This window comes from Pezoporus flaviventris, unplaced genomic scaffold (genome assembly GCF_033815535.1).
Source record: "Pezoporus flaviventris isolate CSIRO_AGI_PZ_B2104156 unplaced genomic scaffold, CSIRO_AGI_Pfla_v1 ptg000035l, whole genome shotgun sequence".
Taxonomy (NCBI): domain Eukaryota; kingdom Metazoa; phylum Chordata; class Aves; order Psittaciformes; family Psittacidae; genus Pezoporus; species Pezoporus flaviventris.
In genome coordinates, this window is record NW_026892583.1 from 478,780 (window position 1) to 500,947 (window position 22,168).

The window sequence follows — 22,168 nt, forward strand, 5'->3', positions numbered from 1 at the left end:
AGTTCCTATTTCCATAGAATCCCAGACTGGTTTGGGTTGGAAGGGACCTTAAAGCTCAGCCAGTTCCAGCCCCCTGCAATGGGCAGGGATACCTTCCACTAGAGCAGGTTGCTCCAAGCCCTGTCCAACCTGGCCTTGAACACTGCCAGGGATGGGACAGCCACAGCTTCTCTGGGCATTTCATCATGGCTTTTTTCAAATCAGCATAGGATAAACAGCTCTTGTGCTGCTCTGATATTTTAAGTTATTAACTGATGTCATTCCAGTCTTGATGTTTATTATTAAGTGACCCCAAGTTCTAAAGTTGTATTTTTGTGGCATGTTTACTGCAGCCAGGAGAGTCTTAGGGGGGTAGATTTTATCAGGCCAAGGACTCACCTCTATAGAGAAGTTGATGGGCAGGGGTCATGTAGAATAAGCTTTCTCAAAAGATTAGTCTGGAAGAGCTGAGAAGGGATTGCCTGGGATTACTCTGGAGTAGCACCCTGGTCAGATTCTCCATCTTGACATTCCCTAAGAAAAGGAACTGGGAGTGACACAGGATATAAATTGACTATCCTCTCTGTGTTTGGCAAGCGTACAGATCATGGAATGTATAAATAGAAGAATTGAATGCAAGTAAAGAGAGGTCATTATGGCATGTACAAAGAGCTTAGTCAGACCACATCTGGAGAACTGGGCATGATTCAAAGACCATATTTCAGGAAGGACAGTGAACAATAAGGAAAGGATTAGAAGAGGGTATTGTAGAGGGTATGAGGGCTCTAGCTGGTGCCTGCAGTTGCTGCAGTGCCACTGGTTACTCCAAATGAAGCTGGTTTTACTGTAAAAGCACCTAAATTGGAGACTTCTAAAGAATTCCAAGGGAATGGAGAAAGAGATATAAACCTCCCTAAACTTTCTAATCCCCACAGTAATGTCACTAAAGACGTGGTGTTTCTGGAGTTGGAATACTTTGCCCATTGTACCTCTTTCTAAGAAAAAAGTTTGGAGTTTAGCTTTCATATGCTGTTTCTTGTGTGTGTGTATGTATGTTTCTTCTTTATAATTTCTTATGGTGTTTTTGCTATGTTTGTCAGAATAAATGTTCTAATGTTCAAACCATGACACTCTACTAGGTTAAATCCATTTTGCCTCTCTTAACCCTCTCATTTGGGTAAAGCTTCTCATATCATAAGCTCCATAGAGGTGGAATTATATATTGTCACAGTCTTGTGTCCTTTCATCTTAGAAGTAGCTTTGTCTCTGAGAGCTTTGGGATTGTTGGAGATAAAAAGGGCTTTGTAGATGAAAGATGGACTGTTGCTAAAGGACAAAAAATATTCTGTTGGCACATACGGGAAGTGGGGACACTGCTGAAATGCAGAGTAGCATGAAAGGGTATGATGAGAATGAGAGATGAAGCAAGAATGCTGCTTCTGTCATCCCACCTTTAGCAGGAATTAAGCAAGATCCCCATTTTCCAGATAAGTGAACTGGGACACTGAGATTGAGTAAAATGCTCAGTCTTCTGCCTGTTGGACCACAGTCATTTTTGGCACAGGATTTTGGGTTTGTATTTCTTTGACAGTGTTCATCATCTATTTATACCATGCCTCATAAAACTGTTTTTTCATTGATATTTATAGCCCAATATGGGATTTTCTCTTTAATGTGCCTTACTGGATCCTGAAAATAAGATTTGGACTTTGTAAAGAGCTGGTTCTGATGCATGAGCTTGGTAGCTCCTTCTCCTTCCGTCTCTGTTTCTCCACCTAGGGAATGGAAATGAGGACAATCCCCATGTCGTAAAAGCAGTGATAACTTATCTTGCAAAGTATGCTGCTGCTGCTGCTAAAGATAAAGTTTGCTGTGTTTTTTGGCAGTCATTAAAATATAAGCCAAGGATATGTTCCCTTGTGCTTATGTTCAATTAAGCGCCTGGGGCCAAGCCAGGTTAGTGGTTGTCCAGAAGACCACAGGGGTATGGAAGTGGGATTAATGACTCAGTAAATACTAACTCAGTACTAAACCAAGGCCTTTCTCCTACATTTATAGTTATTTGCAATCCTGTATATCACTGCTGGATTGAAGTATAATAGTTCTTGTAGATACTTCCTACCTCCTCCCCTTCAACTTCCAGCCCAGTTCCTCCATTTTCATAGCAGAAGTGAGGCAAAGTGTATTAAACATCTCCCAAGTGTGGGATGAAGATAGGGCACAGTTAGTTACCTAGGAGTAAGGAGGCATTTAAGTATTTCTAGTGACTGTCGGTAGGCTTTTGCTCTTCCTGTGGCAGTGCTCATGGAAGGGCAGTGTTCCACCTTGTGTGATGCTGTAGAAGCAGCGAGCTCCACTGCTTAGACTGCTTCTGGACCCCAAGGAGCTGCAGTGACCTGCACCCCAGAAAAAAGATAGTAGATTTTAAGAGTGCTTCATCTCTATTTTGAGGTATTTTGATACTTCAGTGAAGCAATGCCTGTTGACACTTAGCTACAGGAAGGACCTGACTCCATGCTTTCAGCCAACACACCTCTGATAACATTCCTGCAGTCCATGCAAGCTGCATGTTGTTAATTTGAAGGTGACATTGCCTCTACGAGCAATTACACCAAGATGGAGGCCCATGTGAGTGCTGTGTGAACCAGATCTGTCCAGAAATGTCCGATTACAACACTTATCAGTGGAGAGATCCAGCTGAGCACCTGCAGAAGATTTAAAGATGATCTCTCTTTGCTTGAAGCTCCTTCTGCTTCTGCTTCCCCTCCTGCTTTCAATTACAGAATTACTGTATAATGTGGATGCAGATACAAGCAACTGTGTTTGATTTTTCTTACTGCTGACAGAGACAAACTGACAGGGATGCCTGCCTGCTTTATAGCAGAAGCCACATTATTTTCCTATATGTTAGCAATTATATGCATTGTTTCCTGATCCCAAGTCTTTCTCACAATCTATAGCATGACTGCAGTTGATTATAGAGCCTGATGTGTTTAGATTTGCCTGAGTCCTATCAGGAACACTTTGGTTGCCTGATTTTGAGAGAGGTGGGAGGGTTTGTTTATATTCTGTCAGAACGACCTCTTCTCATTTCATAAAGTAAAGGAGGGTTGAGCTTTCCAAGCAGTGGTAGGTCAGCAAGAAGAAAACAGCAATCCAGGAATTGGCATTTATTCTAGGTGCTCTGAATTGATTGGCAAGAGGGAACTGCATGGCATTGTGTTGCTTGGTAGAATGGGAAACAAAGAACAAGGAGAGCCTTGAATGCTCCTTGCCATGAAGAATTACAGGACTTTGTGCAAGGTGACAGCCATCCTGATGTCATGGCCAAATTCCAGTGTGGGAACTGCAATTGCAATTGGATGAGGTTTTTAAGCAGGTCCAATGAAAGCGGTGGGATTTGGCTGTTTGCTTCAATACGGTCAGGTCATCACCTTTCGCCTTCCAATTTCTGGCCTTCCAAATCACAGCTTAGCTCACTGGGATCAGCTGTCATTCTCACCTAGCAGTATGTTTCTCATGGAATTTATCAGAAGCCAAACAGTGCAAAAGTACACTCATGCTGGAGACCATTTTTTCTTACTTGGTTTCTTAATCCATTTTTCTAGCATATTCACAGCGGTTCTGATTTCACATAAATGCCTTTTTGCAGTGTTAGGAGCTTTTAGAAACCATTTCTAACATATAAATACAATCCTGAATTTTCTAAGGGCTTTTGTTTCTGCTTGGTTTTGCCAAACAGACACTTGTTTCCTGTTATTCTGAGTTGTATTATGAGAGTGTTCAGTACCGATTGCTGCTGTTTAGGTGTGATACACACACAATGCATAGAGAGAATCCTTACCCAGAGAGCCTGTGTTTATTCTGGCCAAAGAGAGAAATCAATATAAACTGTATTTTCTCATGGACTTTACCAGGTTCATTTAAAGGAATAAACAAATAAGGCACTTTTTCTGTGTTAGTAATTTACAGTGTGTACCCCTGTCTTAATTATATTCCTGATTCATTGCCTAACTTGTTATGAGTCCAGCCAGTGCCTTTCTGAAATAGGGGAATTAGCACCCTGGGCCATTTCCATGAGGAATACCAGACAGCAGAATTCAAGTGCTTTCCAGACAAGTCTCCTTGGCCCTTTGCCATGTGTGAATGGCCTCATCTTAACCTCCAGACATCGTATAAGTGTTTAAAGTCATCAAATGGCTGATGAGTTAATCACTAGGAAGTTGTCTCCTAACATCAAGGATTTAGGTTAAAGTACAGAAAGCACAGAGAAAATCGTTATAGCAATGTACAAATGAAGGCCAGCCCTTTTCCATGAGCGTAGCATGCAACCAGCATGAAGCATGAATATGTACTTTAAAAACCATTTGAAATAAGGGTTTTAAACATCCATATCTTAAAATTAACTTCAGGGAAAAGTCAGCATTGGCTTGTATCTGGGCATCAAAAGAGCAGAACTTGATTCCAGCCTCTGGATTATCAAGGGACATTCAGAGGTGGACCCTGGATTCCTTAGAGAAGTTGCCTTGCTTGAGGATTGCCCAGCTCAGGGACCCCACGCAAGAATTCTGCACAGCCCTGCTTATGGGAGCAAATATGTTGTAGCCAAGGCTCTCAGCACAGCCGCTGCACCTCTTAAAGCAGAAAGATGTCCAAGAGTGTGAACACTTTTCCCTGGACCTGCTTCAGACTGTGGAAACATTTTCAGTTGCCGCTAAAAAGCATCAGGTTACAGACAACAATTTCAAAATCAGAATAATTTGAGTTTAAGCAACTGCTTAACTGGAATTTCACCCAGTCGTGACTGCCTTTTAAATCCTTGGCAGCAAGTGCCCATGAACAGGTTTTGTATTTAACTTGAAATAGAATAAATATGCCTTTATTTCCAGCTGCTATTTCAAAGGCTGTGGAAATATTAGGAGCAAAGTGTTAGCCAGCCATTCCTCAATCACAGAGCTACAAACGTGCTTTCAACTGGACTGCTACAAGGTGTTGCCTCGTGGCATTCTAGAGGGGTGACTTCTTAGCTCTTGGTGCTCTTGAGGTTTGATCTAAACCATGCTGAAATGAATAGACTCTTACTAACTTAGGCTTGGATCCCATAGTTAAAATCTTGGTTAATTAAAACAGAAATCATGACCAGAATGCCAGGATACAGCCAGGGATGTGTAGGAAACCCAACATAGCCCACATCAGAGCAAACACTGTAGGAACAGTGCTGTGTACGCCTGAGCGCTTTGTTCCTACATGGTAATTATGTGCTGGGTTCACATTGTTGTTTTGTGGGGAAAATGCATTCTTGGAAATCAGAAAATAAAGGGGCAGTTTTAATGTGATTTCAAACAGAGAGTGTTTTGATATGAACTGATTTATTTGAGTTACAGTGTTGCTTATTTAGCCAGCTGTGGTTAAAACTAGTGTTGTACAGAAATGTGAATGCCAGAGAGAAATGGAAATGTGCCCGTAGGGTTTATACCATTGACTTAAACAAGGGGGACTCAAACTCGAACAGGGGAGATTTAGGTTGGATCTAAGGAAGAAGTTCTTCCCTGTGAGGGTGCTGAGGCACTGGCACAGGGTGCCCAGAGAAGCTGTGGCTGCCCCATCCCTGGCAGTGTTCAAGGCCAGGTTGGACACAGGGGCTTGGAGCAAGCTGCTCTAGTGGAAGGTGTTCCTGCCCATGGCAGGGGCCTGGAACTGGATGAGCTTGAAGGTCCCTTCCAACTCAAACCGTTCCGTGATTCTGTTATTCTATGGATGCTTTTCCAACTCTGTGCACTTAATGGAAACGTATCAGAGAGGAAATCCTGATTAATGCAGGATACGCTTCTCCTTTGCTGCCCATTCAGTCACTGCTCTCTCTCTGTCTCCAAAGCAGTGTCGAGAGGTGTGTTTTCTCATTCCCAGGCCTGCTCATACCTATCGGGACCTGCCAGACGTGGGGAGCCTCTGTGAAATGTAGTGTAATGAGGCCCTGATTCATACCCTGCTCCGATCCCAGGGAAATTCCCCAGTGGAATCATAGGGCTTTGGCACGTGGCCAGAGTCTCGGTAACTTCCTTATTTCTCTCTCGTACATAGAGGATATTCCTAAGCCCTACTACGGCACAAGAGAACATAAATCTTGCCCATGAGTATCTTATATGAGTGATTTTTCCCAAAGTAAATAAATCATCCCTCTTTCCTCTTACCCTGGCAAGCTGTTAACTGCAAGACTGAGAAAATGCTGTTTCATTTGTGAGCCAACTGAAATCATTCCACAAATCTTTAATTCCTTGTTAGAAAACAGAACCAACTGCAACTGGCTGGCACAGAAAATGTGCCCCCTTTTTTTTCCCCTCTGCCTGCCATAGTAATGTAACTGCCAGTTTCTGTTTTCGCCTCTGTAGATTTATATGCCTCTATTTGAACCTTTTGACAAATCGGTTTATTTTCATTCTCCCTCTGCCATAAATTCAATCCATATGTCTTTAAAACATCCTTTCATAGCTGTAACATGGAAAAGGAAGTGGCTTAGCCTCTGTATAGGAGGCTACAGTGTATTTAAAGTGAGCTCTTCTCGTTTGCATGCATCGCTTCTGTTAGCTCTTAAATTTTCCACTTCCTCATTATTCAGGTTACAGGGGGCATTGGCAGGGTTTTCTCCATTAACAGTGATGTACAGTGAAGAAGCACAACAGGATAAATGATTCCCTTCTCAAAATATCCAGGAAGTTTTTGAGGCAGCTTTACTACCAAACAGGATGCAAGGAGGATGTGAAAAAGGTAGGAGAGATCAATTCAGCATAAAATATCAAAAGCAGACCCCAAGACAAAGAAACAAAGGTCTTGCACAATGTGCTGCCATTCATTTGGCAGGGGTTTGTTTGACAAGAATACACAGCACCTATGTGACAGGAGGTCACTGCAGTAGGAGTGAAGTATGTCCACATCTGAGACTGAGACAGGGTCAGAAGGTGAGGGTGGGAAGGAAATGTGGGTCTAAGCTGAAGTATATTGGTATGGATGCACATGGATAAATCAAACCTACAGGATGCAGCAGGGGAAGAGCACAGGGAGTTGTGGCTATAACCTTTGTCTGAAATCATATAAAATTTGGGCCAGGATGTGCTACTGGAATTGCAAGATAGATCCCATAATTAAAAACATGGTAGAAACTGAACACAACTGCAAATCTGGTAGCAACAAGGGTACGGAACACTGGCTCAGGGGGCTGCAGGCAGCTTTTTGGAGTCCACCTGACCTGTGGATGCAGTGTCATGCTGTGGTTCATCAGATCCACCCCAGGGTACCACTGGAGGACTCAGGTCCACTCTCACACCCCAGTCTCAATCACATATCCATGCTCCTCACCTCATGTCAGCTCTAAAGGTCACATTCCCAGCCTTCCCTCTATGCCACACAGAGCAATCTCTATTTTGCCAACAATGCAAATGAATCGTAGGGATACGCACAGAGTAGGATGCGGTCCCAATAACAACTACACAAAACTGGATATCCATTGTTCTGTTCAGTTACTGTGCATTAATGCTCATGTGTGCAAGAGTCATGGAATCATAGAATATTTTGGGTTGGAAAGGAATTTAAAACTCATTCAGTTCCAACCCACTGCAATGGGCAGGGACACCTTCCACTAGACCAGGTTGTTCCAAGCCCTATCCAACCTGGCCTTGAACACTGCCAGGGATGGAGCATTAACCATTTCTTTTGGCAACCTGTCCCAGTGTCTCTCCACTTTCACAGTGAAGAATTCCTTCTTTATACATAACCTAAATCTCCCCTGTTTCAGTTTAAACCCATCACCTCTTGTCCTTTCACTACAGTCCCTGATGAAGAGTCACCCTCTGGCATCCTTGCAGGCCCCCTTCAGATACTGGAAGCTGCTCTGAGGTCTCCACGCAGCCTTCTCTTCTCCAGGCTGAACAGCCCCAACTTTCTCAGCCTGTCTTCATACAGGAGGTGCTCCAGCCTCTGATCATCCTCGTGGCCTCCTCTGGACTTGCTCCAACAGCTTCCATGTCCTTCTTTTGTTGGGGACCCCAGAACTGTATGCAGTACTTCAAGTGGGGTCTTGTGAGAGCAGAGTAGAGGGGGAAAATCACCTCCTTCAACCTGCTAGTTACACCAAGAAGATAAAATAGGAGTGTGTGTGTGGTAAATGCGTGTTTGCAATCTAATTATCTTTCTAATCTCTCTCTCATATTGAGGGGTCATTTATAGTGATGAAAATGCAGTCAGCCTCAAAACTCGTGGGTGTAGTTTGGCATATCCAAAGGTTCCCCCATATAGAAACCACAGTCTGCACATTTGAAACTGCACAGAGTTTCAAAGAGCTGGCATAGCCCATGGGTTTGTTTGCAGAGTTGCAAAGATTGCAGTTACAATTTACTTCAGGGGGCTTGAGGTGATCTTCCACACCTCGAAAAATCAGGCCCTTCTATCTAACAATCTGCATATAGCTGCTCCAAAGCAAGCTGTGTGTGCACAGCTGAGTTGTTGTGTAAACAGTAGGAGAGACTTCACTAAAGCTTTTCATGTAGTTTTATCTCAACTGCAATTTGTTTCTAGATTTTAAAGGCTGTAGAAACACCCAGCCTTACTCCCTAGAGCCTAGTTTCGCTGCTTCAGCCGTTCCAATGGTATTTACAGCACTGTTTGATTTTATCTGAACTCTTCAAAAGGCCTTGAGTCTCCCAAGAAAGGTGCAAAACATACCCAGGTTCCCTATTGCTAGAGAGAGTTGCTTTTCCTTTCCTGGAACTTCACTTGTAATGGGACTGTTTGCTTTCATCCCCAGGTGTGCTGTCTCTACCTGCCTACTTCAGCCCGTACAACGATGGCTCTGTGTGCAACGATGGAAGGGCTGATGCTTATGCCCAGCTGGAACTCCGAACTTTAGAGCAGTCTCTGTTGGCAACTTGCGTTGGAAGCATCTCTGAACTGAGTAAGTTTGGGCTGTAATCAAACCAGGCTTGCTTTCTGTGAAGCAGGAGAGCCAGTCCCTCCACTGTTGAGGTCAGTGGGAGCGTTGCCATTGTTGACAGTGTGAGCAGTACTTGGCAAACGTTGTGTAAGATTTAATTGCCTTGTGGTGCTGTTTATGAAAATCAGGTTGTTTCATTAGACTGCTTCATATTTAATCACCTTGGAGATATATGAGACATGGCTTCTCTAGCCTTTTGGTAGTTAGTGCCAACAGAAGATGGATGCTTTTGCCCAGATGCCTCTGGAGGCTTTCTTGTACATTTGAGGAACAGAGCAGTGGCACCTCCCTCAGCTGGTAAGAGGCTTCTCTTTGTTAGTGTTTGTGCAGTGGAGATGTCAAGGGTACAGGATAGTCAAGGAAAAAGCTTTTGGGTTACTTAAAAGACAAAAAGAGGAAGAAAAAAAAATCTGAGAGCACTTTGGTAACAAAAACTTGTTCAAAACTTTCTTTTTTAATGCTAACCAAATGAAATGTTCCATTCCTAGACTACTCACAAAGCCCTTTTAAAGTAAACAAAAATGATTTGTGTTTTCCCGCTCTACTTTTCCCTTGCAACATTTTTGCTGGCATCACTTTCTTAGTCTCCACCATCTGAATGCTAATGAATGTCAGGGCCAGTTTGTGGGTTTCACCATTTATTTTGCAACCTGCCTTAATTTGAGGTTTTCAGATTCCTTTAACACACCTCTATTTATCCTGGAACACAAGAGAACATTTGTAGCATGGGCCTAAGATTGAATACAGCTTCCTCTCTCTTCCCCCATCCCTGCTTTGGCCAACTTGGTCATTACATCTAGTGAATAGATCTCCTGATACAGTTGCCTACTTTTTCTTTTTTTTTTTTCCTTAAACATTGCTGCACATTGCCAGAAAAATCAAGAGAGTGAGTGTGCAAAGGAGAAGGAACATTTTTCTGTGCTGAAGATTGGAATTCCAGATACGTTTTGGCTATAACTGCGCAGACCCTGTGTTCGTACCAACGCTATCCCTGTAAAACAGTTAGATCCTGGAGAATCAGGAGCTACTGAAGTGGAAAGGCAGAGATGTTAGGAGGCTTTTCCATTTTGAAGTGGGTCCTTAAACAAAATGTATTACACCACAAATGAGTGGCACAGCTTTACACTGCAAACTGAGCTTTTTAATGCTCCATTGATCTGAACCACTAATAGCATTATCATGTTTAGACATGTGTTAGTTTTTGAGGGGGCTCTCCCTAACTGGTGTAACACTAGAACCCCATGGGTTCAGCCAGAGGTTGGTTGGTAAATTCAGTGTCTTGCTGTTAGATATAAATGAACAAATAATAGCCTCCTAAGTATTTCAGAGGGCGGTGTGAACTAGTTCATATGTGGCTACATTCAGGGCGCTCTCTCAGGAACCACCTTTGTGATGGGGCAACTATTTCAGTTCCATCCTTTCCCAGTATTGTAACTGTAGGACACAATAGAGTAACGTTTCCTGTGAGAGTTTTAGGGGACTGTAAAATATAAAGCAACAGAGGATTCTCCCAAGGCAAAAATAGATCCTGGCTATCTATAGTAATCCATAGGAATCGTTCAGCTCACTGGTATGGTAGTCACACTACTCAAAGATTTAATGTCTGAAGTCTTTATTGCAAAGCTCCTGAGAGGTTGAAATGCACCACAATAAAAGGAGAGTAAACAGGGTGTGCCCAAGGTAAGCTTCTTGCACAAAGACCAGTTTTATGTGACTGCATAGCTGCTGTCTTGGGGTCATTGCTCTGTGAACTTTTAAACAATCTGCAGTCTTAAAATCCTTTCTGAGTAGAAACTGTGTAATACAGGTCCCCTTCTTCCAGGCCTCCTCAGGTCCACCAGTGCTCTGACACATTGGCTCAAGTTCAAAGACCAAAGAGGACTGAGCAGCCCAGAAAGCTCTTGGAACCATCTTCTTTACAGGGCTCAGGGGTAGATTTCTGGCTCAGGTTGTGACAGTGATCAAGATGAAGAATGGCTTCTTAAGAAGAGAGTCAGGTCTTGTTATTCTGGAGAAACCCACAGCTAGAGAGAGTGAGAGAAGCAGACCCCTTAAAAGAAGAGATTTCTAAATTGAATATAGCATCATTAACTTGTCACAAGTTCATGGGTAGGAGGGTGGAATATCATAACCCAGCTGAAAGACATGGGAACAATCTCACAATATAAAATGGCGATGCCAGCAATGAGACTATTTGTACTGGTGCTACTAGCTTTGCCTTGGGCAAGCTACACTCCAGGTTGGGCAGTGGACATTATGCAAAGACATTAGTAATTTAGCAGGCAGGCAAGAAACTGGGTATATGTGATTGGAAAGAGGAGAAAACCAGGATGGAAAAACCACAGTGCAGCTGAATGTATGATAACTGAGAGAAGTTTCATTCTGTTTTGTAACTAATAACTTGTCATTTGAAAGAAAGTTTAATTTCCCATACAACAACCTGCAGAGTAGCAGCTTGAGGACAGCTTATGCCTTGGTGGAGGAAAAAGATTAAGAGCACACAAAAGCCATTTCTCTTAGCTGAGAGAGACTTTATTTGGTTCAAAAAGTGTACTTAAGAGAACCATGAATTAATAGTAAAGAGGTGCTTTTGCATTCTCTCTCTTTGTGCAGGTGATCTGGTATCACGAGCAATGCACCACATGCAGTGTTTGAACACCATCCGCCCAGGCATGAGCCCCATTCGGCAAACCCGGCAGCAGCAACCCATCTCCTGGTCCCCTGATGCTCTCCACACCCTCTACTACTTCCTACGCTGTCCTCAAATGGAATCCATGGAGAACCCCAACCTGGACCCTCCAAGAATGACCCTGAACAACGAACGGTACGTAGGTTGAACTGTTAGTAGTCAAGGAGTTAGGCTAAGAAGGTCTCCTTTTGTAGAGTAGCTATTGTGTGCATGGGCAGCTTGGGCAGCTTTGTGGATGCTACCTATCAGGCATCAGTTATTCCTGCAGTGAGGCCAGATTACGCTGTCAGCCTTGCCAAGTTTATGAAGCCTTGGAATTGGAACTGGAAAGTGAGCTGTTTTTTCATGCAATCTTTCCGAGCGAGGCATATACTGTATGCTGCCAACAAGGCTTGTCTAGAGATGCTGCCAAAAGTACATGTGGTTGCCTAAAGCAGTAAAGACCTTACCAAAGAAAATGTTACCTTCTCAATAGCACCAATTAACAATTGTCATCATTCTCAGGAAAAGCGATGTTGTTCACTTTGGGGAAGTTTGAAGGGATTTATGAACATCCTTCTTAAGGATTCCTTCAGTTGATGCTGTGTGTCTGGTATAGAAATAAATTTATATAGGAAGCCAGTAACTAAACAGAAAATGCAGTGGGTCTCCCTGCCTTCTGCCAGCACCATAACTGACTCTGAAATAGGCTCATTATTAGAGTGGTCAGAAATTTTCCAGAGGGATGTTTTTTCTGTTAGAAACCTCCCTGGTTTCCTTCCTGCCCAGCTCCTTGGCAGTCTGCCTGACAGGCTAGTGGCAGCAGAGAGCTGAGGAGCCCTCGGAGCCCTAGCCACAAGTTGAGTTCCTTGACAGGTCAAGCAGCTCCCCAGCTCAAAGACACTGGTAGCTGGTTCTTGCAGGGAGACCCAGGCCTCTCCACACTTGTTAGGTTTCCAAAGTTTGAAATGCTTATCCAATTTTGTATTGATTTCAGAAATCTTACCTTAAGTGGGAAATTCTGGTTTCTGATTAACTCTATCCAGTATTTGTGCTAGCATATTCTGTGGATGCGTTTTAGCATACTGGGTATCAAGACTCTGTCCTGACCCTTCCCAAAAGCCGGCTGTGGTTGGGAGGTTTCACAATGTAGTGATGTGTTGAAGCTGGAGGGGGAGGCCACATTCCCATCTTGTTGGAAAGGTGAGCAGAGAAAGGAGAACATCTCTGCAGCTTTGTAAGCAGCATGGTTTCTTCTTCCTACCTGGGGCTTTACTCAGCCCCAGCTTCTAAAATTGATATGAAATCATGGTAACATCTAAATGATGCTCTCAGCCTGCACTGTCTTGCACCAAGCCTGCCAGCTGATTTCAGGAGCCCTAAAGGCTTCTTATAGTTGTGTTCACCACCACTGGAACTGTGGCTGATGGCTTCATGGCCAGAGCCTGGCTACTGAGAAGGGAGAAGACCTTGAGAACAATAGTAGGTTGAATTGTGTCCTTTTAAGGCTCTGAATTGTCAGGGTGCAGAAAAACCTACTGGGTGGAAGGCAGCCTCTATAATTTCAGTCTTGATGAGTTACTTTAGGTTAAGGGGAACTTCAAATAAGGATTAAAATATAAACTTATCACCCTCCGGGTCTTTGTAGCTACCTCCGCTGGTCACCTGGTTTTATTCTCTTGGTTGCTGAGCCATCTTTCTGTACTGTAATGTAGTTTCTGCTCTTTGAGATCTCTGTCTGGTGGGAGCTCAGCTGTTTTACAAAGTAAAAAGATTGTCTTTCCGTTTGATCCTACCCCAGAATCCTTTCAAAAAGAACAATCTGTGAGCAGAACTCAAGCATCAGAGAGTGGGAACTGATGTATGAAGAACCAAGAGGAATTAAGTGAAATAGAGTAAAATAGGGATTGGAAGAAGCTGCACAACTCCGAGCCCATTGGTAGCTCTGGTTTTGGGGCTCACTAATCTCAGTCAAGTGCCCTACCAAGTGCAAGGTTGTTTATTTTGCATTTCATGTTTGCACACTGTGCAAAACCTGAGTTTTCATGAGGCCAGATTCAGCAAAGTTGTGCCAGCAGCTCACACAGTTGTACAGCTGAAGCTGCTAAACAGCTTCTATCAGAAACGTAGATTAAGCTTTCTATTTTGTGTTGTGCTCTTTTCAGCGCTCTCAGTATCATGATGTTACTGCAGCAACTTGTTTTGTACACTGAGGATAATAAAGGAGTTAAATCAGGAGTGCAGTTATCTCCCCAATTGCTCCCAAACAATGCTTTTCACATGGTTCACCGGACTGCTTTTGGAATGCAGGCTGCAACTCTATTCTGGTTTAAAATCCCCATTAGATCCTATAACAGCTGTTGTAAGGGAAATTTCTGCCTTCTTTTCTGACCAGTACTTAGCTGAAAAGAAAATTAAAGAGGTTATATTAAAATAAAGCAAAAACTGAAAATAGGTGGGGGAAAAAACAGAACCTGAGGACTATCAGGTTAAACAATTGGCTTTGAAAAGATTATGAAACTTGGAAATGAAATTAATAGTGCCCAGTACACTACAAATGAACATCCAACCCTGCATTTCATTTGCTCCAAGGTGTATTTGTATGTGTCTTCCTGCATTGACCTCTGTGCGTGTTACTTAGCATAGCCAGTGGGATAAATGTTCCTAGCAACACTTTATACAAGAGATATTTTACTCTTTCCTAGATTAAGAGGGAAGATGGTTGAGGCTGTGTGTGAGATGCCAGACTCGTGGCAGGATAGATGAGGGCACTGATTCACCTAATGTGACTTGGCAAGGCTGTGCAGCCCAGTTCTTTTATTCTTTCCCGAGCTGTGCTAAATCAGCTGCAAACTCTGCATTGCTCTTTTGTGTGTTTGTGCTCTCTCTTTCTGGAATATACTTGTGTGCACTGCAATCCCAGTTTGTTTTCTACTGAAAAAAAACCCTCAGTCACAAACAAGGACAGTAACGCTGACCAGCTCTACATTTGCTTGTGCTTCAGTTCGTATGCTCCAGTATAAATCTGTTGGTGGTGAATGCTAATCTGAAGTTTAGTAAAGAGAGGGATGGCTGAGAGAGCTGCAGACTTGGTAAAACCAGATCTTGGAAAGATTTGTGGGCCACATTGATTCAGTGAAAGGAACCTTAGTTGTTCATTTAGAGACCTGACAACCTACAGTCCATCTTGCCTGGCTTTCTGTTGTCTGTGAGCTTTCTGTGTGTCACACTGCAGAGTGCTATGAAAATCATAACACTGTAGGGTCTGGAAGGCTTTTACTGTACTTCAACATGAAGGCAAGCATAGAATTCAAGAAGCCTGTTAGAGGGTGTCATATGCCATAAAGGGCTTTTCAAAACCTGGCTGAGCATCTGAACATTTTATACTGTCTGTATAAGGTATGAAAACATACATGCTTGCAGTTAGGTATGCACGGCACCCCAGTGAACAGAGCCAGTTTAAACTCATATAAGCTATGTGCCTTCTTCATGCTAAACACCTTGGCAACTAGAGAACTGAGGTGGTGGGTAAACTGTAGAGTCCTGCAGGAATGGGGTGGATGTAGTTGTGTCTTTAGAACTTGGCAGGTAGAGGAGCTTTCTGTTTTAGCCTCCAGCATGTGAATGATGTGGGATACCAATACACTGAAGCTCTGGGAAGTTTGTGAGTTGGTTATATCTGGTTCTGATACTTACCTCCAGGCATTGAAGCAGTAGGAGGAGGGGAGGCAGAATGACAGGGAAAGCACTCAGGTATCTTAAGCAAAACACTTGTATTTCCACAGTGATTGCAGCTGCTTGCTGTATGACCAAGCCATGACCCACTTGAAACCCCAAAATGACCTCATTCACTGCATGGACAATAAACCATCTGCTATTTGATGTCAGATAGGCCACCTGAGGAAGTGTTTTGCAAATAGAGTGCCACTTGTGCAATACTTTGGCAAAGGAGTTAGACCCTGAGGTGAGACCTAGCTGCCTTCCGCAGTAACAATACACCTGAGGGCCTGAAGGCTCAGAGCCTTTTGGTGTCATCACAGAGCACATCTGCCTTTGTTGCTGCAAAGTGTCTCTTCTGGGCAATAAGATATTTGAGTTTCTAGGAGCTCATAGTCTGTATTGTGTCAGAGATCAGACAGTGTGGGTTTGCACTATGAAGAGTGAGCAAGCATGTGGCACTCCCATTGCTCTCTTTCTGCTCTGGGCTCTTTCCCATTGCTTATGTCAGGCTGGCTGAGCTTGGGAGCGTTCTGCAGTGTGAGCTCATGTCCCAGAGCAGCAGAGCATGTTTGCTGGGATTGTTTGGGATCCTGTGACTTGAGAAGGGCCATCCAAAGGTAAATGAAGTTTCTTTCTCCCTTCTTCACTTTCTCCCAAGTGGAATATAAAGCTTTTGTCTTATTTTTAACAGTGTGTCAAGGCAAGAATGCTCTCTCAGTGATACTTGTCTCAGGGAGTATTTGTCTGCTCCCTATACAGCACAAATTGAGGTCAGTATTGTAGTCTTACTTTACAGCTGGGTGAACTAGTCTATCCTGGTCCAGCCTTAAAGCTAGGAATAGACAGCTTTGATTGCCCTCATCCTATCTCATTGTGATTATCATGTGCATACAGCATTTATTGTAGGAAAGTTAGTATGATCTAATTCCTAAGAACAGGCAAAAAGTTGGATTCTGCTTCACTGTGTATATGATCGTGTCTTTGGTAGGCTGAAGCTTCCTCCTCTTCCAGCTACCCTATTAAACAGTTATACATCATGTTTGCCTGTTGTTAATACTGTTGTTCTGTAGAATGTTCTAAAAGTAATTCTTGGCTTATCCACCAGTGCCCATGGATGTGGCCATGCCAGACCTTTTTGAGCTATCCATGTTGCACATGTGCCAAGTTTTACATGTTGTCTGAGTTTGATGGGGCATTCTTTCATTCCAAACATCAGTGAGTATATAAAAGAGTTTACATCAGCAGAAGCACACAGACTGCACCCATCTGACTCTGCCAGTGAAAATCCAGTAAAACACCAGGGAAATTCCTGAGCTGATGTAGGATTTGTCAGCTGCCAACAGTAAAATTTGGAGCTTGCTAGTTCAGTGGAGACTCACAGCTCTTCAGCTGGAAAAGCTGTGGACACTGCAAGGAGCCAGCTACAGTCACACAAAGGGCTACCTCGTAAGAAAACAGAGAGCTTCCTTCTGTTTTCCATGTGCAGGCATCTAGAAGGCTTCAGATTTGCTGCTTCTCTGGGGAGTGTGGTTTGTGATGTGGTTCTAAACAAACCTGAGCTCACCCTGTTTCTCTCTTGTCACATGAAAACCTTCAGAAAGGCTCCTGCTCATCCTGCTTTCAGCTGGGTGGCTGCTTTAATCTACATGGTTCAAAAGCAACCTAAATTGTTTTCTGCTTCCAACAGGAGTCCTCCCATTACTTCTGTTACCTCACATGATCCAGGGTCCATGCATAAGCCTGCAAACCATATTTTCCCTTAGAGTACTTAAAGGAGGGCTACAAGAAAGATGGAGAGGAACTTACAAGAGCAAGTGGTGATAAGACAAGGGGGAATGGCTTAGAAGTGAAAGAGGGTAGATTTAGGTTATTAGGAAGAATTAGATATTAGGCAGAAGCTCTTCCCTGTGAGGGTGCTGAGGCGCTGGCACAGGGTGCCCAGAGGAGCTGTGGCTGCCCCATCCCTGGCAGTGTTCAAGGCCAGGTTGGAGGGGGCTTGGAGCAACCCGCTCTAGTGGCAGGGGGTTGGAACTGGATGAGCTTTAAGGTCCCTTCCAACCCAAACCATGCTATGATTCTATTTTTGAGTAGGGTCAAGCAGGAGAAATGGTCTAGTGCCTACTGTCCTGTGCCACAATAGCTGGGCAGGAGGAGGAAGGAGCTGAGCTGACTGCTTGGGTTTTCTCTCTGTGGAGGATTTCCAGCAATGCCTGCTCTGAGACATTATTGATTGGGAAAGAACAAAAAAATGCATCTGATGCTGCCAGAAGAAAAGGCTGCAGCCCTTTCATGCTATTTTTGAGTGCTGTTTGCTCAATGCTATATTCTTCCAGTATTTAAAGTATTGATTTAAGTCATCATTGGCTAGAACACTTGGTGTTTAATGTCCTGTGGCATATAATCCAAACTTACTCTGGCTAGCATGGAAAACAGAGATGGAGCTAAATTAATAGTTCCTGATACAGTGTCAAGATCCAGTCTGAGCACCTCCTTATTGAGTGGTGATCAAGTTTGCATTTTGGCCTGTTGTGCTCCTTAGATTCAAACACTCTTGTTTAAACCAGACTGAGCAGAGCAGTGGCCTTACAACCTTATTTTATCTATCATACTTTGCAAAATGCAGTCTGTCTTCAGGTACCTCAGAGACACATCACAGACTTCTATTGAGAGAAGAATAATCTCCAAGTAGTTTGTGCATCTGCTTTCCTACAGTGCTACTTTTCAAGTGTCTTCTGGCACAGTTTCCATATCAAGAGCCTTGCAGTGGTTGATGCAAATAAAGAGCCCCTGTCCTCTGGCTATATCTTATCCCCAGTGACCATCTGATGAAGATGGTCTCCTCGTCATGTTTTCTATATTGAAAAAGCATTACATTGATCCTCGTACCTTTTTCCCTGATGATCTTTAGGTGTATCATTAGAAATAACTAGAGCCTTCAGCTCTTTCCCTCATGGTTACCTGCTTTCTTCCCTTGGCACAGCTAAGGGTTGTTCATTCCAACACTGCTAGAGGCAAGAGTGATTTGGTCACATGGATCAAATTTATACAATGATATCAATTAATATTAAAGAGAAGACTAACATCCCAGTTATTCATGTGAATTGCCTCCATAATGTCTTACATGGGCATCCAACTGGCAGAAAAGAAAGGAAAATCAGGAATAACCTGCAGAGCCTGCTGCTGAGCCCTGTGTTTGCTTGAGCTGCATCCTCAGCGTCACTGACGAGTATCACTGCATTCAGAGCTGGTTAAGGCTTTTCAGGACAAATCTTTTCTCCAGATGGATGTTTCCAGACTGTCATTGATCTGTCATGAGGCTTTTTTCCCCCCTCTACTCTTTTTAACTGCAGGTTTATGGAATTTTATTAAGTGCAATAGCTACATCATTGTCTGTCTTTCAGATTTATCTGTGGCCCAGCCTTTCCTAATTCAAATTTAATATATTTATGTCTGAATTCTTCTGTTTTACAGCCGTATCCTATTGTTACCCTGCCCCATCAGGAGCAGAACTTGATACACTTAGTTCAATGAGCTGTGTCTTCGAAAATGTCTGCAGTAAAATAAGTTCTGGGATCTCTTGTCTGAGAGATCTTAGTATCTGTCTGTCTACAGCTGCCTTAACAGTCAAGACTAGGTATATAGGAATAATGAAAGTAGACCTTGATTCAGTCATTTGCCTTGAGAGAGTATAATGTTGTAATCATATATTCATGTTTATGTATTTAAATCCACATGGAGTATCCCTGAAGTCAATGGTGTGATTACAGAAAGATGTGTCAGTGAGCATATTCCAGTCCCATCCCCATGCAATAGTCACATTGATTTTACTCCTGTCTCGCCAACTATTTTGATACAAATATATTGATTGAATAAATATAGGGGAACAGAAGGAAGCCTGACATTGAACTGTGCTGTCACGAAATTGCTTGTTCGGAGTGATATAAAAATGTGTTCCTCTGTTTTAAAGAAGAAAAAAGAGCGATTTGCTATTGATGAAAGATTAGTTTGGTAGATTTATTAGAAGAATAAGAGGGATATAAACAGGTAAGATCAGTTTCTCCACCCACACTGAGGAGAGAATCTGTTACCCTGTATTGTTGCCTGTTTCAGATTCAACCAGTTACTGTCAGACTTAGTTGTGATTTTGAGATACTCATTCAGAAGTGCAATGGACTGAGTGACCCTATTTCAGAGGCCAGATAAACTACAATCAGTGTGTATCTATTGAATAAAATTAACTGTTCACTGACAGTGCTGTTCCTGACCTTAGGCAGGATTATGGATTTGCTGAGTCCATACTAAATAGTTGCAATATATTGAATAACTTCCCCAGATTTCAGAATTGAGAAGGTGTGATTTAACAGGAGTCAGTAGCTTTATCACACTTGTGGTGAGCAGCTTTCGCCTTCCTGCTCTCTATGGTGACATCTCAGCACATATTACAGTAACATATAGCCAGAAAAAAAACAGAAATACTTAGGAATTGCTGACTTTTTAACAGTCAGAACCTGTGCTAGTGGGACTCCTACATAGTGTTCCTGGTGTCCTAACTGGAAGACTGAAGAGATATCCAGGATGCAATGACTATGTGTTTATTACTCTGCGTGTGTGTGTGTCCATGCATGCTCTGAACACCACAGCACTGGCTGTGTGAAGTTTAAAGTCCCATTCAAGTCAATAGGTGACAGTCAATAGTTATGTTTGGGCTCCTGGTGTAATGCTCCTACCTTTATTTTGCATCATCTATTGAAGTGTTTTCAAGTCTTAATTTTCTGAATTGTTCATTTCTTACATAGTTCAAAGACCACAGTGACAGGACAAGGGGTGATGGATTTAAACTGAAACAGGTGAAGTTCAGGTTAGATATAAGGAAGAAGTTCTTTACTCTGGGGGTCCTGAGGTGCAGGCACAGGTTGCTCAAAGAAGTGGTAAATGCTCCACCCGTGGCAGTGTTCAAGGCCAGGTTGGACAGAGCCTTGTGTGACATGGTCTAGTGTGAGGCATCACTGCCCATGGCAAGGGGTTGGAACTGGATGATCTTACGGTCCTTTCCAACCCAAACTATTCTATGATTGCAGAATCGGAATGTGAGGGATAACCTTGGCAGTAGTGAAGGGAATTAATTGCAAACCCTGAGGATCAAATCCATCCAAGTGTAACTGCTGAAGCTGGCAATGCTCTACTCTGAATTAGTTTTTTCCCTGCCTCTGTCTTTTATTTTGTTGTATAAGCAACCACTGCTCAATTACTTTTAAACTCTGCTATCTCACACCTGGGACAGCCCAGCCTTTCTTCCCCATTACTGGCTGTAAGCAATTTGTAGTGTTGTTGGAGTGTTTCCAAAGTAGCCTGTATCTTCTGATCTTGCTGTATTGGAGCAGGGGTGTGGTACAAACAGAGATTATTTAAATTCTCTGCAAAGTATCAAGGAGAAGAATCTCCCTGTAGATGGGATTGAACAGCTCAGAGCAGACTTTATGGAGAGTAAAAGAGACTGCCTTCCTCTGCCAGCCTTGGCACACAGGGAACATTACTGGTAAAAAAAAGAGTATATGTAGATGTATGTGTATACACCAGCTCTCAGGCAGTCTAGAAACCTTCCTGCTGCTTATGCACTGATTTCCATGGACAATGGTTAAGGATGGTCTGAGAAGTCTTCAATGTCACAGATACAGAGGAGACAGGTCACCTGAGAGGTTACCAGTTTCACATGGTCATGGGCAACCTACTCTAGCTGACCCTGGTTTTAAGCAAGGAGGTTTGGACTAAGCGATCTCCAGGGGTGCCTTTCAACCTCAGCTGGTCTGTGGTTCTAATTACAGTATTTGTCTCTTAAAGTTGTTTTACCTGTGTCAGCCTGGTTACTTCCCAATCATTGATAGGTATCTACCTGGCTATGCAGGTAGACAGCAGGCAGCAGCTGGTCCTTACCACCTACCTAGAGAAGTAATAAGGCATTTGACAGTCTTTGTCCTCTCAGTTACAAAGCATTGGTTTGACAAACACCACCTTCTGCTTTCTTAGGTACTTTACAGTGAACGTCAGTGCTTGCTGGAAAACCCCAGAAAGTCTGACATAAGCCATTTCTGGTGAATGTCTCTATTTGTAAACATGCCTGAAAACTGCATAGATGATTTCTGGCTGTCTGGTTTACTAATGAAGATATGACAGCCATTGTGCATGTATGTGTGTGTGCTACCACCCTGCAATTACTACAACTACAGCTATGGTAATTACTGTAACTACTGTAAAGATGTCCACGTTAAGTTCTTGGCTCCTGCTCTTAAGATTCCATATGTTCAGATAAAAAAGAGGGTGCAAGAAAATGAGAACCTGGCAACTTAGCTGCCAGGGCTGGTGCCAACAGGAATCTTCAGTGTCTGTAGGCACCCTGTGTTGTGTATTGTTTGCAGTTTGCTGTTTCAAGAGAAGATGACTGAGCAGCAAGCTAGCATCAAAAATGAAGGAAAAATTATCCAGGGAAACTTAAAATAAAACCATTACAGCATGTGTTGATAAAGGCATTGCAAAAACATAGAAATCAGTAAGACAAGGTCTCCTGGCTTCTTTTTCCACCTTCTGGACAGTGAAAATTGTAGAGCACTGACCAAGTGTCTTAATTTCTCTACTTGATTCTTGCTGGTTTGCTGTCATTTAAGATCATCCTTTCTCCATTTTTCCTAGGCATAGATCTTTAAAGGCAGTATCATGATACCAACACAGTGCTCTTTTAACTAAGTAAAGAGCAGTAAGTCTGTGGACGGAGGGTTCTGAGCATATTGCAAGAGCGATGGTGGTTACAAGCCGCCAGGTTGCTT

At 43.0% G+C, this 22,168-nt stretch overlaps 1 protein-coding gene across 4 annotated transcripts in view; it reads left to right on the top strand.

Annotated features, from left to right (window-relative positions):
• ABTB2 (ankyrin repeat and BTB domain containing 2) overlaps positions 1-22,168 on the top strand; it is a 165,072-nt gene that overhangs the window by 102,238 nt on the left and 40,666 nt on the right. For 3 of the 4 annotated variants that reach the window (XM_061462054.1, XM_061462055.1, XM_061462052.1), the window contains 2 exons: positions 8,777-8,923; positions 11,576-11,786. In XM_061462054.1, coding sequence (XP_061318038.1) covers positions 8,777-8,923; positions 11,576-11,786 — 358 coding nt within the window. Of the gene's footprint in view, positions 1-6,617; positions 6,745-8,776; positions 8,924-11,575; positions 11,787-22,168 lie in introns of those variants that run through there. The other variant, XM_061462053.1, reaches the window with a different exon arrangement.